The sequence below is a fragment of the Dermacentor albipictus genome, chromosome 1 (assembly GCF_038994185.2).
Source record: "Dermacentor albipictus isolate Rhodes 1998 colony chromosome 1, USDA_Dalb.pri_finalv2, whole genome shotgun sequence".
In the NCBI taxonomy this organism is placed as follows: Eukaryota; Metazoa; Arthropoda; class Arachnida; order Ixodida; family Ixodidae; genus Dermacentor; species Dermacentor albipictus.
The window spans coordinates 122,386,421-122,402,140 of record NC_091821.1 but is presented as its reverse complement, the minus strand read 5'-3'; the positions used below and the strand labels follow the sequence as shown (position 1 = coordinate 122,402,140).

At 44.5% G+C, this 15,720-nt stretch overlaps 1 protein-coding gene across 2 annotated transcripts in view; it reads left to right on the top strand.

Moving 5' to 3' along the window:
* Positions 1-11,848, top strand: part of NELF-B (negative elongation factor B) — a 69,458-nt gene extending 57,610 nt beyond the window's left edge. Inside the window, exons 11-13 of one of the 2 annotated variants that reach the window (XR_010565219.2) lie at positions 2,249-2,411; positions 9,846-9,884; positions 11,553-11,848. Coding sequence is in view for 1 of the 2 variants with exons in the window: in XM_065435797.2 (XP_065291869.1) it covers positions 2,249-2,377 (129 nt within the window). In the remaining variant the exon portion in view is untranslated. The remainder of the gene's footprint in view (positions 1-2,248; positions 2,412-9,845; positions 9,885-11,552) is intronic. The other variant, XM_065435797.2, reaches the window with a different exon arrangement.
* The last annotated feature ends 3,872 nt before the right edge of the window (positions 11,849-15,720 follow it).

Genomic DNA, 15,720 nt, shown 5'->3' with positions numbered 1-15,720 from the left:
AGAAATATGTAATTCTTATCGAAATTCGCAAGTATATTTTTGCGATCTTCAGCCTGTTTATAAAACAGCATCTTAATATATACACAGTAACAATAGGAAGAAGTGCACTGATGCAAACACCCTTTTTGGGAGACGTCAGCTATTTACCAATAGCAGCCATGTATGGGAATCTACTAGTATATTGCGAAATGAAGAGTCCAGAAAAGAATGAGGAGAATGCTTCTGTTGAAAAGAAAACGTTAGGAAAAAAGGTGACTTTGCACTCCACTTGCAAGCTGCACACCCCACGCACAACTGCAATATTTCTCTGTTTCACAGCAGTGTATGCTATTCACGGATTGTGTTTTTCACCAAGCCCTAGGGGTAGTGTTCAGGACCCCTAATTTGCACTCGCACATACGCCATCTCCGTTTGCAGTACGAGCACCGAGACGACTAATAAGTTTATTGGCAGGGCTTCAAAGCTTTAGATAGACCCCTGCTCTTTTGTTAGCTTTAAACTTACTCTAGACATTAAGATCTTTTTCATCTTACTGCGTTCCTTTTTGCTAGCTTTCCCAAAACATGAATGGTTTTTCTTCGCTTCTCAGTGCACGGCGTGTGCACATGCGTATAATTGAAGAATGTGTACTAGGCCCCGTTGACCATCTCATATACAACCCGCACATGGCGGGTGAAACGAGGGTTCGAATCGCCACTGCAGCGTCAGAAACTGCTCTGGCTGCCAGTATGCTTATTAGGCGTCTTGGTGCTTTGTACTGTGACAAGAGAACACATGCACGCCTGTATAATTAAGGAATGTGTACTATGTCCTGTGACAGTGGCCGCTTTTCATTCTTGGTAGGCTTCACTGCACTAAATTGCATATGCTTTACCTCATAATATCACTGTATTGTGTCGGTGCTGACAAGTCAAGTTCAAATTATTCCGTGAAGGCCAATTTTGAGATCGAAGTAACGAAAGCTTTGGTCTACAGAAATGTATGGGCACCTTATGTTGGGATCGAATTAATTGAAGAATTGGATTAACCAAAGTCAATTAGCAAATATCTACTTTATTTCTAGTGTATAAACCACAAGAATATTTACTTCTGAGCATTATCTTTAAAAATATGTAGTTAATTACTGATTATTTTTATGCTTGATTTTTCACGAATGTATCTTCTCATAGCTATTAGACACAGAGCTTTGGAATTTTGCAGAAGGCAGGTAAATGGCATGCTACACAAGTGGAACTAGAACTATGTAGATAAGTGAAAAAATAATTGGGGTGGAAATTTTTTTTCTCTATTTACATAGTGCATCTGCCACTATGACATGCTTTTTATTTGTTTACTGAACTGCCATTAGTGTGGGGATATTCATTCTAATTTCAATGTTGTACGAGGCACTAACTGACATATTCACAAAATTTAATGCACATATGCCCAGTGTTCTTTTTTCTTTAAGGGTATAAAATTGGCCTAAAATCGCCTTCTGAAAAAAATGCAAATACAAATTGGGGACAAACTGCTCGATTTATCAAGACATCCCAGGATTACAGTCTTCTTTTGTAATGAAAATTGCTGTTTTGCTTCTGCTTTTAGTTTGGTGTTGCTTCTTTTTTTTTTTCCTGCCTGCAGCGGGTCCATCAGTTACGTGCACATGGAATACGCAAATGTCCAAGTGCTTTAGCTTGCTTGCACTGTAGGGTTGCCATAAAATTTGTGTTTTTTTGTCAGTGTGCATTCGCTTCATCATCTACACCAAAAAGTCACGAAGTAGATCCTTTACAAATGTGACCTGCTCTACAAAAAGTCCGCGCCACCATAAAGAAATAAAAGAGGAGTGCACAAGAGCTACAAAGACGTCCCTAATCACTAAGATGTGCTACATACAAATATAAGAATGCAAAACCAAAACGAAAACTTCTGTCGAATACAAGTTGTTTATTTTATGAAAACTTAGTATGAAATCGAGACTCGATGACTGAGCATGGCCTCTTTACGGTTGACGTGACAACTAAAATGATTTAAATAGGTATTTTAGAAGTCTGTTATAGCCAAGTGTTCTATATTTTCTTTTTAAGCTAAAGTAATGCACTGTCAAAGGAACACAAAATCAGAAAATCAGTAGTATTTTGGAGCAAACAAAGTCTTACTACACTTTAAATCGTGCAATTTACATATCAAGAGATATCCTGTTCATGTTCCAAATCTGGAATATGTGTTTGTGTGCCTCCACTAATGGCCTTTTGGTGGATTGTTACAGGCCAATGAAGGTTTGAAACCAGCAGTACAAGCCTTACAAGACAAAGTGAAAGATTTGACTCCACCAGCAGCAGAACCGGAGTCGTCAGATTCTCCTCTACTAAGTGTACCTGTGCCCACACCCATGTGACAAAGCCTAAATCAGAAATATAGCGCATTGGTTGGTGAGTAACACAATTTGTCATATACTGTTTATCTCTCCTAACACCTACAAGCACAGTGGTGGTCAAATTGCACCATTTGTGCCGTTTTGCTACAATTCCACTTGCCTGCCCCTGGCTCCACCCACTCAAGATGCGCCAACTGTGCAAAATTGCAGTATTTTCGCTTTTTTACAGCAGTGCAATGTTTTCAGTGGGGTTATGCAGCTACAGTCGACCAATTTTCTGGATGCCCGATAATTTGGACTCCTTCGCGGCACCGCCACAGTACCCCATATAGTCAATGTATAAAACCGTGTGAAATTTTGGGCTCAAAAACCCTTCACCGTCCAATTTTCTGAACTTTTTACCATGACTGCAGTTCCAAAACTGCATTGATCGAAGCCACCATCGCCGCCATTTTGGTTATCTCGCCGCCTCGAACAGGTGCTCTCGTACACAGATCCTCTGGCAGCCATAGCCACCTCATGGCAACACTAGGCCTAGCTGCTTCGACGTTCATTACCAAGCTTCTTGCTGTTCAGTGCCGTATTTTTCATTAAAACAATTGGCCACTGTTAACAATGGCACCGACTCCATCTTCATAATCCTCAATAATGGCTTCGGAGCTCGGGAAGCACGACGCGTTGCATAATGCCAGTTCGTGAAAGTCAACTTCGCCTCAACACAGCTCTGTTACGCAGTGAAGTTTATGCAAAGTATTGCGGTGAAGCATACCAGGATTGGGCAGATGCAATTGTCACTGGACGTAGTATGTATTCCTTAATTATACACGTGCACCTGCCATCTCCTGTCACAGTAAGAGCACCAATACGCCTAATAAGTGCAGGGGCAGGCTTTCAGAGGCATTTCAAACATGCCTGTAGTGATTTGAACCCTTGAGGGCAGTAAAAGGCATGCATTCGTTTTTTCAGTTGTTTTCGAGGTCCCTAGGGAGTCCGAATAATCAGATGTTGACTTTACTAAACTATACGAATCAATTTGTAAACATACAAATAATTCAGTTCACAACTTGATTATGTAGTACTGCTCTATTTTCTGTATGTTTGGTGAAATACTCGGCTGAGGTCAATTGGTGAGGCTGCATTGCACGCAGCCTTACCAAGACGCTCAATTAGTTTCGGGACAAAAGAAAATTTAATTCTGGAGTTTCTACATGGCGAAACCAATCTAAATATGAGGCATGCCTGTCTTGGTACAAGGGTCATCCCGGTCATCAACTCCATTTGAAACAATTCCTACGCTCGGCGCCAACAAAGGGAGCAGCAATGAAAGCTGCACTTATATATGAAAATATAGGACTGATTAGCCACTGGAAGGCATGCAGATCATTTCACGTGCACGCGTTCATACACATAGATTCATGCGTTTGCATGTGCAGTCAATCTGCGAACTTCTATGCACAATTGCAGTAGTTGCCTAGTTCGACAGTTGTCAAAAACATGTATGATCTCAGAACTGATCACTGGTTATCCACCCATACGAACATATTAGCGGCAAGCTTTCTGCGACGGATTGTGGAAAGTTTGCCCGGTCACATCAGCCAATAGCCGATTTTCACAGTGGCACACTGCCATGGCCGTTAGACCTGATCAGTAACGCTTCGAAAGGTTGGTCAGGTATCGGCAGCAAAAGTTAGTTTTACGCTGAATTGGCTCATATCTATTCACGGAGGCCACACGACACACGGGAAGCCGACAAACCGCCTCAGAATGAAAGCAAGTGTATGAGATGCTATTAAAAACATTCTTCTCCGACGCCATCATCATCTTTATGGCACACCGTACAGAGGCATCTCATCTTGGCACCGTGCATAAACGCAGTTTCTTGTCAAGCTTCTAGCATGGTTACTGAGTGTGATCAAGTGTGTAAAGTATATCAAAGCACATCTGTCATTTGGAAGGCACATAAGGCATTTGCCATCACTTTTTGTTTTGTGTCAGAGAGTGCAAATTGTTCTAGCTCATTTGAAATTTTATGTCTGTCCTGCACCCAGGCACATATTTTTGTTCTCGTTAGGCTGCAAAATTTTATTTCATTGTTTACAAAGTCAAGTTCCTGTCCTACCCATATAAAAAATTGTGCAACATGTTGTGCATGGTATAGGATCCGTAGGAAGGTAAGCTTAATTGGTCGCTGTTAACTTTGTTTCTTGCCTCACTCTTGAGCAGCACTTGCTGATTGCACAATAATAACAAGCTTCGCCAAATCGCTAGATTACTGCTGTACTACTCCAAGTGTTCCAAAAAGAAAAATTTTTCTGCTCCAAAACTGCACCAAAATGCTGGTGTGGCTGCTTCTAAACTGCTTCAGAACGACATTTTTCCTGCTCCAAAAATTGCTCCAAATCCTAAACTGGCCAGACCACCACCACAAGCAGTTACAAAGGAAAAACGAAATTCAGAGTACAGTAAAACCTTGTTAAACCGTACCCGCTTAAACTATAGTTTTGTTTTAAAAGTAGTAAAGTCAGATCCCCAACTCAGTGGCCATTGAAGATAATGTGTTTTGTATCCACATAAACCATACCAGTTTATTGCATAGGTATCGGTTAACACGTAGTGTTTTCACTTTTCGTCGTGCAAACACGGCGGTGTGTCGTCTCCATCGGGCGGCCCAGCAGAACAACAAGCCTCAAAGGTCAGAACAATGGCATCCAAGTGCCCTGTGCATTTGCGCGTGAAGCCATATCAACATCATTTCGGAGCCGTGCCAGAGAGCAGTGTGGCGTCGTGCAAACAAAGACTCGCGTCATGCTGAAGCTCAGATAAAAAAAAGACACCGGGTGCTCAGCATAGAAGAAAAATTAGACATCGTTCGTGCTATCGAACGTGACACGAAGGAGTCGGCGTTGGCATGCGACAGGGATCTACTGTTGACTACGGTGTGTGGCATTTGAAATGCGAAGAAGTTGCTTGGCAGCGCCACTGCAACCGTGAAGAGATGTTGGCTACGAGGTTCGACTTTTCGCCATCGTTGCCTCTGTTGTTGCCGAAGTGTCGACTAGCGACAGTGATAATGACGGCACGGAAATCGACAGCACAGGCGATTCAGGCCCGACGGTGGCAGAAGCTGCACATTACGTCAGCCTCATGAATGCAATCGTCGCGACGAGAGTAGCACCCCACAATGAAAAAGGCACCCCGCGACTTCTGCAGCGCTACCGGCCACGTGCATGGAGAGCATGCAACGCCAACGAGGAATCTGCCATGCAAGTGTTTGCCGAGAAGAGGGGGCTGGCTGAAAAGCTGGCTCGCAGCTTCAGTAAGTTTGAGGCCACTGTCATCGCTGCTAGGCCGCCACAGCATCAAACGAAAATAACATTTGCTGTGTGAAGTGAATAAATACTGCATTTCTTTTTCCCCTTTCATCTCCCTCTCTGAGTCCCATTTTTGACAGGTACTAAATGGGCGATCTCACGCTATTCCGGTTAGGCAGTACTACCCTTTAGTACATACTTTTTCCGAGCTCCGGCCAACTACGGTTTAATAAGGTTTCACTGTACTCAAATTATAATGAATGCACGAACAAAGGCATTATGTGGAATTTACACTGCCTGATTGTCATATCTTATGTATAGTACGCTACCTTCAAGACAGAACTCTGTTGGAAGGCCCCTTTGACCAAATTGCAGTCAACCGATTTTTTGGACGCTTTTGTGGTACCGCCACGTACCCTTATAGCCAATGCATTGGGACATATGAAATTTTGGATGAAGAAAACCCTATGCCCTCTAGTTTTCTGGACTTCTTGCCGTGACTCCAGGTCCGAAACAGCAATAATCAAAGCCACCACTTCCGCCATTTTGATTGTCTCACAGCATTGAAGCAGCGCTCTCGTATGCTGACCGGCTAGCAGCTGCAGCCACAGCAGCAACACTAGGCCTAGCTGTTTCTATGTTCGCTACCAAGCTATGTGCTGGTCAGTGCCATGTTTTTCGTTGAAAGAATTTGCCACTGTCAGCAAATTGTGGCGACTTTGCTATTGTTGTCCTCACCAACAGCTTCGAAGTGCGCAAAGTACGGCAGGGGGCATGTGTTGCAAAATGCTGGCTTCCGAAAGTAGACTTCCCGGAAATACAGCGATGTTACACGCACAACCATGCGCAGTGTATTGCGGTGAAGCATGCCAATTTCGCCAGTAGCATGAAATTATTGTAAAATTCAGCACGAAAGCAGACACACTTCCTAAATTAGATAGAAATAAACACTTAGAGCCATGTCTACTCCTGCACAGCCAGTAATATATTCTATTTGTATTGAATATTCGTATCCAATCGAATATCTGAAAATTTTCTAATACCTACTTTTCTAATCGAATACGAATATTAAAGATATGATATTTGATAATATTTGACATTTTTGAATATCCACACACCCCTAATATATATATATATATATATATATATATATATATATATATATATATATATATATATATATATATATATATATATATATATATATATATATATATATCGTATCGTATCGACACCGATGGCCAGACTATTGTACGCCGTCGTCCCTACCGAGTCTCTTTGGCCGAACGCAAAATCATCGAGGAGAACGTCGCCGATATGCTGAAAAGAAACGTCATACGTCCCTCCGCCAGTGCTTGGTCATCACCCGTCGTTTTGGTGCAGAAGAAGGATGGATCGGTACGATTTTGTGTTGACTACCGTGCGCTAAACAAGATCACCCGTAAGGATGTATATCCGATGCCCCGTATCGATGACGCCCTTGATTCGTTGCAAGGCGCGCAATATTTCTCCAGCCTTGATCTTCGCTCCGGATATTGGCAAATCCCAATGCACGAAGCGGACAAAGAAAAGACCGCCTTTTCTACTCCGGATGGTCTTTGTGAGTTTAATGTAATGCCTTTCGGTCTATGCAATGCTCCCGCCACATTTGAAAGAATGATCGACACGGTCCTTCGCGGCCTCAAGTGGAAAACTTGTCTATGTTACCTCGACGACATCGTCGTGTTTTCCTCGACTTTCACTGACCATCTGCAACGCTTAGATGAAGTGCTCACATGCCTTTCTAATGCCGGACTTCAACTAAACACGAGGAAGTGCCGTTTCGCTAGCACAACGATTAAAGTCCTGGGTCATCTCGTTAGCAAAGACGGCATCCAGCCCGATCCGGATAAAATTTCCGCGGTGCTCAACTTTCCACGTCCACTTCGTGCAAAAGAACTGCGCAGCTTCATTGGACTCGCCTCATACTTTCGACGTTTTATCCGGAACTTTGCCTGCATTGCCTCGCCCCTCCACAAGCTCCTTGCTAGTTCCAGTTCCTTCGATTGGAACGATCAGTGTGAAGCCGCGTTCCAAGAACTCAAGCGCGCACTAACATCCCCACCTGTTCTTTGTCATTTTGATGACAAGGCGCCCACATTAGTGCATACTGACGCCAGTGGTCACGGAATTGGTGCCGTACTGCTGCAGCGCGACCACGAATTTTGCGAAAAGGTTGTTGCATATGCAAGCCGCACTCTCACTTCCGCGGAAAAGAAGTACTCGATAACCGAACAAGAGTGTTTGGCTGTTGTCTGGTCCATTCAGAAATTTCGTCCATACCTCCACGGTCGACATTTCACGGTTGTGACCGACCACCATGCCCTATGTTGGTTGTCGACGATCAAAAACTTGTCCGGGCGCCTTGGCCGCTGGATACTCCGATTGCAAGCATATGATTTCAATGTCATATATAAGTCCGGACGGAAGCACCAAGATGCCGATGCTCTTTCACGATGCCCATTACCACCATCATCGGGGCACATCACATCACCTTGTCAAATTGGCCGCACGGAGGACGCTTCGTCTCTTACACCGATTTCTTCCTTGACTTCACCAAACCGCCTTTCAGTGCTTTCCACTCACCAGCGCGCCGATTCCTATTGCCATAGTATCATCAATCGCCTTAGCGGTGTTTCATCTCCTCCCAATGCCAGGCTACGGAAACAACTCAAACTGTTCAAGTTTGAAGACGACGTGCTCTACCGGTACATTTTTCACCCAGAAGGCCATCGATGGGTTCCCGTTCTACCGCGCTCTCTTCGCGCTGCAGTTCTGCAGGCCTCGCACGATGACCCGACGTCAGGCCACTTGGGTTACAACAAAACACACGAGCGCATACGCAGCCGATTCTATTGGCCAGGCCTTTCCACGAGCATAGCTAGATATGTTGCCTCGTGCACGCTTTGCCAACACCGTAAGCGACCTACTACTGCTCCGGTGGGGACCCTACAACCACTTCCTTGTCCAGCACAACCCTTCTCTGTCGTCGGCATTGACCTTTTCGGGCCACTCCCACCTACTCCAGACGGCAACCGATGGATCGTCACTGCTGTTGACCATTTGACCCGGTACGCTGAAACAGCCTCAATACGCTCAGGAGCTGCCTCAGAAGTAGCGGCCTTCTTCTTGCAGGCTGTCTACTTACGTCACGGGGCGCCTCACGTTCTTTTGAGCGACCGAGGCAAGGCATTCCTTTCAAGCACTCTTAATCAAGTTCTGCACGCGTCCAACACCGTGCACAAGACAACGTCTAGCTACCACCCTCAAACCAACGGCCTAACAGAGCGATTTCATCGCACGCTGTGTGACATGCTATCCATGTATATTCAACCTGATCATCGTAACTGGGATGCGATTCTCCCATTTGTAACATTTGCGTACAACACGTCTGTTCAACGGACCACCGGATACTCTCCGTTTTTCTTAGTATACGGCCGCCACCCAACCTCATCACTCGACGTTTCTTTCTTCTCTGGCCCCGTCAACGCTTCACCATTCATTTGCGACCAGTTTGTGTCTCGTCTTGCCCAATGTCGTCGTCGCGCCCGTATGAACACTGCAGCCAGCCAAGACGATCGCAAACATCGGTACGATGCCTCTCATCGCGCCGTTTCCTACCGTCCTGGTGACGATGTGCTCCTATGGACCCCTGCGCGAACACCCGGTTTATGTGAGAAGCTTGAGTCTCGATATCTTGGCCCCTACAAAGTTATCGAGCAGACCTCGCCGGTGAACTATCGCGTTACACCTGTTGAGTCCCCAACCGACCGACGCTGCCGCGGAACAGAGATCGTGCACGTTTCTCGCCTGAAGCCCTTTCATATCCGTTCCACTGTATAATGTGCGGCCAGGCTGGCCGCTTCCGTCCACGGGGGAAATTAGTGTAAGCATTTATGCGGACTTCATCTTCATCTGTACAAAGTCATCATCAATCATCGGCTCGTGTTCGTTTTTGCGTCGGCGCCATTTTTCCCTCTTGGAATAAAGCGTCGTCTCAACCGTGGTATTTCAATATATATATATATAATTATAAAGGGGAACAGCTTTTACGTGCTGCCATGGACCTCTTGTGTTGCAGATCAATACTATACAGTTATTCTCTCTTTCTTTCTTTTTCATATGTATTTTCCTGTCAGAGGATATCTGCGTACAAGACGTAGACTATGCTTACCATCGTGAGTGCTCCCATGTGGTCACATTACCCCTTTCCTAAGTGTAGGGTAGCCAGCCAGGCACGGCCTTGGTTAACCTCAATGCCTTACTGTATTCTTTGACTCTCTCTCTTGCCATTGTGAAAATAAAAAGCCTTGAAATTTCCATTGTGAAAAGGAAAAGCATTGAAATTTCTTGTGTATTTCAAATGGGATTCTTCATTGTGAGCAACATCAAACAGTGGCATATTTCTTTTAAGCTTTAATTGAAAACAGTTAGGTCACTGGCGGTCCCACAATTTGCCGAGGAAACGAGAACAGCACTTTTCAAAAGTAACTTAGCCTTTCTTCTACTATCAGGAACAGAGACGAATTATGGCAACGTGGTCACGTGCTCTAAGATGGCGGCGCCTATGTAGTGGCAATGTAAGTTGTCTTTAGGCTTGCGAGTACATATGGATGGAGAGATTTTCATTTGGGTACGGGAAATAGCATATACAATGAAACCTTGTTAATTTGAACCTCATTGATTCGGAGTATTGGACTCGTCCTCTGGTCTCGCCATGTGCATGCATTATTTAATGAATGAAATTCTCATTAATTCAGACGTATTTGGCCACACATTGACTAATTCGGACAACTCACTGAACTCGGTGAGTGCAGAGCACCACTAATGTGTGAGGCAAAATAATGAAAGTGGCGGTAGCTTCCAACCAAAATGAAGCAGTGGAATCTGCATCGCCATAGTGATCAGTGGAAATCGTATCTGAATGACAGGAATGTCGAAGCTCTTCGTGCCAATTTGTGTCTTTATAGGCCTTTAGTCTTGTGTTTACCGCCACACATAACATCTCATTGGCCGCATGTTTCATAACTGCATAGTCATCATCCATGATAGCATCAATAGTGGCCACGGTTTCGTTTGCAGCAAACAGTAGTCTTGTTTTGACTTGGTGCACGCATCGACAGCGTGCTGCAGAACCGCTTAGTCGCAATCTATGATCACATTGAAAGTGACCGCTGTTTTGCCTACAGCGCTTGCGGAAAACAGTAGTGTAGTTGTGGCTCGGTGCCCGCGTCGCTCGTGTTACTTCATAACTGCATAGTCGTCATTCATGATCATTTTGATAGTAACCACGGTTTCGTCCACATCGGTTGCAACAAACAGTTTCATCTTGACTGAGAGCAATGGCTGGAGATGCAATGTCAAACATGGCGGAAACAATCGAGGATGAAGACCGCTGGCTACATAGCAATAGACGAACTGTCTGTTAGATCACTGGCGAAAAAATAATTGGCATATGTGCGTGGTAGTGAGAAGCATGTCTCGGATGAAGAGATACGCTGCAAAGGAAGTTGCAACGCTTTTGTAACTGCGAGCGCTAATTAGTTACAAGATGACAAAATATTGCAGATTTCTCACTACATTTGTGCAAAATAGAAACAGGTTTTTCCGATTCATTCAGTAACTAAGAGCTCGTTCAGATAGCCAGCATTTGTTTAGTGCTTTCTTGATACCCTCAATAATTCGATATTCAGCAAATTCATGTTTTTTTTTGTTTTTTTTGCCATGTGAAATCCAAATTAACTAGGTTCTACTGCACTGTGTTTTATTGCAAGGTATAGTGTTGCACCATATTTTGTATTGTCACTGGTTGAGTACAAATGATATTTTAACCTTATCTTTTGCAGGTTGCTTCATGCCATTTGTTGACTGTTGGGGGATGCAGCTTTGTTTTCCATTTTGCACTGGACGGATAAGTTTGAGACTGTTATGACATTTATCGTGCACGTCAGATCATACATGTCCTTTTTTTTACTCTTGCATGCAGCTAAATAAATGCACAAGTTACTTCAACTCTATTTTCTCACAATGCATTCAACCTTTAAATGCCGGCCATTCTGACAGCATCGCCATTTCCACAGCAGTTCATGCTTCTTTCACCAGCACGAATTCATCCAATAAACAGTTTTTCTATCTCACCTGACTTGCTGCCCACCTCCATCAGTTGCACATGACATTCCATTGTGTGCATTTTTTTATGCCCTAATTTTATGTATTCTTGCTTTTTCTTGGTGCCTGCTTGCCTAACTGTGTAGTATATGACGGCTGTGTCTCTCATCTAAAAATTTTTAAGTCCAGGCAGATAAAATATAGCTTTGGGCTGCTGTGGTAGGGAATCCAGGTTTAAAACCTATGATAGGAAATGCAATTTTATTTTTAAGTGGGTGATGGCTTTAACTAGGTGAGAAAGATGACAATAACTCGCCATCCCCTGGAGGAATGCAAAAAAAGAAGTAGCATTTCTTTTTTTACATGTGAATGCAATGTGGTGCCATTGACAGCATAACTGATAGGAAGTGATTACATGTGCCAGAAATTGAGAAAATGGTAAAAATTGCTGCAGCACACCTGGTGTGTGCATTGGTGGCTTAACAACAGAATTTAGGCACATTTGACGGCGTTTGTGTAGAAAGCTGAATAACTTTTGAATTTTGTCTTTCGGCTGGTCATTTTCAAGCAGTCCAGAGCGCACTGAAAGGTGGTCCCATCTTGGGCTGATTGAAAAAGCACTCGCGATTGTTTTGGCAGATTCCACCTGCGTGACCTCGAGAGTGATTGGAGGCGTTTAAGGCTGTTACCACTTGATTGGCTTGGAGATCTGGTCAAGGGAAGGTCGTGTGACGTCAACTTGTAGAGTGGCTATTGTGATTATGTAAGAGGAGGGCAACGCCAAGGCTGTTTTCTTCGATCCAAATTCACCCTCGCTACTTGCTGTTGCGATGGCAAGAAAGTTATGTTTGTCTTTATTGTTGAGATCAATACCAGGTGGTGGTGCCACACAATTTGGCATTGGCGATGTGGAGTGCTCTAAGAAAGCAATTATTCAATGCATCATTGATTTACTTCTGCGTTCCAGCATGATATGTGATAACGGTATGCAAAATAGTCGCAGTTTCACCCAAAAAGCAAAGCAGTGACAGCGATGGCAATGTTACGGTTCACTTTGTGCAGCCATGAATGGAACGGATGCCTAATGCCTAAGACACGATGTGCCTAATCGTCACACTCGTCAACGTGAAAAGACTTGTCTGTCGGGTGTATGCAATGGGATTAAGTGCCACTGCAAATCCTACTCTCCTCGGTCTTCCGTTCACCTCTACGCCAGGGAGTGGTTTCTCTCCAAATTCTTCAGTGTGGCTTGCCAGGGTGTGTTTTTTCTCCGTATTCCTCTGTGTGAGCTGACCAGTGTGCTGACAAGGCCCTCTACCAGGGAGCAAGAGAGAGTGAGGTTGCCCGGATCGTATAGCGTATAAGAAGGGCCAGTGGGACGCCACGTGGACACATCTCTGCCCTGGTGCAGAAGCATGCACACTGAACATTTCTGTACTTCTTGTCTTGGAGCGCGCTGCTGACCCATAACGATGTATTAAACTTTTTTATTTGTTTTTACATCATCTCGTCTTCACGCCAAACTCTTTCCAATGGTCAATCTGGTTAGAGCTCCAAGCACGCTGTTGAAGGTCACTGAAACCCTATCCCCATACCAACTGGTGGCAGCCGTAGCAACAATTACACTAATTAAGGTGATTTCTTTTATCGGCCATGCAAGTTGCAGTAAACCTGGTGCTGTACACTCAGACACGAACAGACCACTTGATGACCGCAAAGCTGCCATAGCGCCGCGCCATAGCCAGGGGTCAATGCGTCATTTTGCTGTTCACTTCACCATGTCTCCGAAATTTTTATTATGTGACCTCCAACAATATACTCCATTTCATATGTAGTGTTATGCTCTGAGGGCTAGCAGCACTTCATGCAGTTGCTGCAAGTACACCAAGAAAGTTTCGTATTTTTTACCAGCAATTATATGAAATTGTTATTTATTTAGACTTGGTAATGAATGAACAGATGCTTTTAATGCTAAATACCAGGGTAAATAAAGAAGTAAAGACAATTTTGTGTTTTGGCGGAAATAGACGAAGGGTGCATGTCTTAAGTCGCCACATGCATACTTGGAGTGACGAAGTAGGATTATCCATCCTTGCCCTACTCATTCAGAAAAGCGGTCAAATGTATGAATGCACCACTCCCAGATTGCACCATCGAGGAACATTGTGCCATTGCACACTTTCTGTGTTCAGATGAAGTCCAATCGGCAGGTATGCAGCGAAGGCTGTTAGCACTTGCCCGTACTCCATATAGCTCTGATGTGGCACCGTCAAATTGCCACATGTTCGGCCTTTCAAAAGAGGCACTGTGTGGTCTTCGGGTCAGTTAATGAGGTCCAGCAAGTAGAGCAGACATGACTTCGTGAGCAACCAAACATTTCTTCGTGGACAGGATACAAAAGCTGATTGCATAATACCAAAAGTGCATTGCTGTGTAGGACAAATATGGGGGAAAAAAGTGATAATATATATAGTTCTTTCTCTATGTAAACAAAAATATGAAAATTGCATTCAGTTTCTGTTTAATACACTGTTATAAGGCTGTGGTGCATTGTTATGAGCATTGTGCTTTTCATCGTTTTCGTTCTTGGGTTTTTCTTTTCCTGCCTGTTGCGGCAGTTTCACACGAACCTGTGCAACAATGAAACGCGTGTAGCGATACATTTTTGATTACCGAGCTTCTTGCGTAGCTTCCACAGCGTTGTCCGCTATGTATCAACAGGAGTATAGGTGCCCGGGAAGACCGCACATGAAGCCATCTCGGCTCGCTCAAATCTTTGCACACGCCGCTGATTACCTCCAAGATGCGGCACGCGGATAGCCATAGACCTCAGACTCTGCCCAGGCGGCACTGCAGATGGATGGATGGATGAATGGATGTTATGAGCGTCCCCTTCGGAACAGGGTGGTGGGTTGCACCACCAAGCTCTTGCTATTATACTGCCTAATGTCCTACCTAGGTTAAACAATGAAAAAAGAAAAAAAAACACTATAAACTACCACAGCCAAATTTTCTGATCCACTATTGCGAACTGTGCTTTTGTACGTCTCCGTCTTTTGTCATTTCCCTACTTTTCTTCCACCAATCCTCCAATCGCCTCTTACTAATGCCTATTGCGGACATGTTTGCTTTACCACTGCTCCTGCTGAACCCAAGGGCTTCAAGGAGGCCAGTGCTGCCTAAATCGACCGCTGGGTAGATGTGTTCACATTCTAATAAAACATGCTCCGTCGTTTCCCTAGCTTTACCGCAGCAAGCACATGCTTCTTCTTCCTTCTTATATCTCACTTTATATATGTGTTGGTTTTAAACAAGACGGGATCCACTTCAATTACAGGCTGGCACGAGAAGTGGGCTGGCGACTTGGTGGTCGCGCTGTAGCATTTTTAGGGTGCCCGCGGGCGCTCAGGAGGCCAGAGTAGAGAACTACGCCAGCCAGCGAGCCATTTCGGCTCGTTGCGCCGTATGTCATATTGGCGGCGAGGAGTTACGGAGTCGCCATCTATCGGAAGCGACTCACTGGCGTAGTATGAGGGATCACGCGGCGCGCACCTCATAGGTTTTGCTGTCGGCGCTCACTGAAAACGCCACGTGCGAGCTCTCCCGGACATTTCTGTCAGTACTTTCGAAACGAGAAGTTTTTTTACTGTCTAAATAAAAATCTTGGGCAAACTGAAAGCACAGAATCGTTTACAGACGCTATCTCTTTACCGAATACGTACAGTGAACGCTGCTGCGCGCGGTCGCCGCGATGGAGTCTCCCGAACCGGCTTCTTGCGTGAAAGGTAGGTAAAAAACGCTGAGAGCAAACTATGTGAAATATGTTCTTATAGTGTTTGTATAACTAAACGGAGCGTAATATAATGAAGCCTCAATGCAGCGATCGCACAGATTCGCAGCGACGGA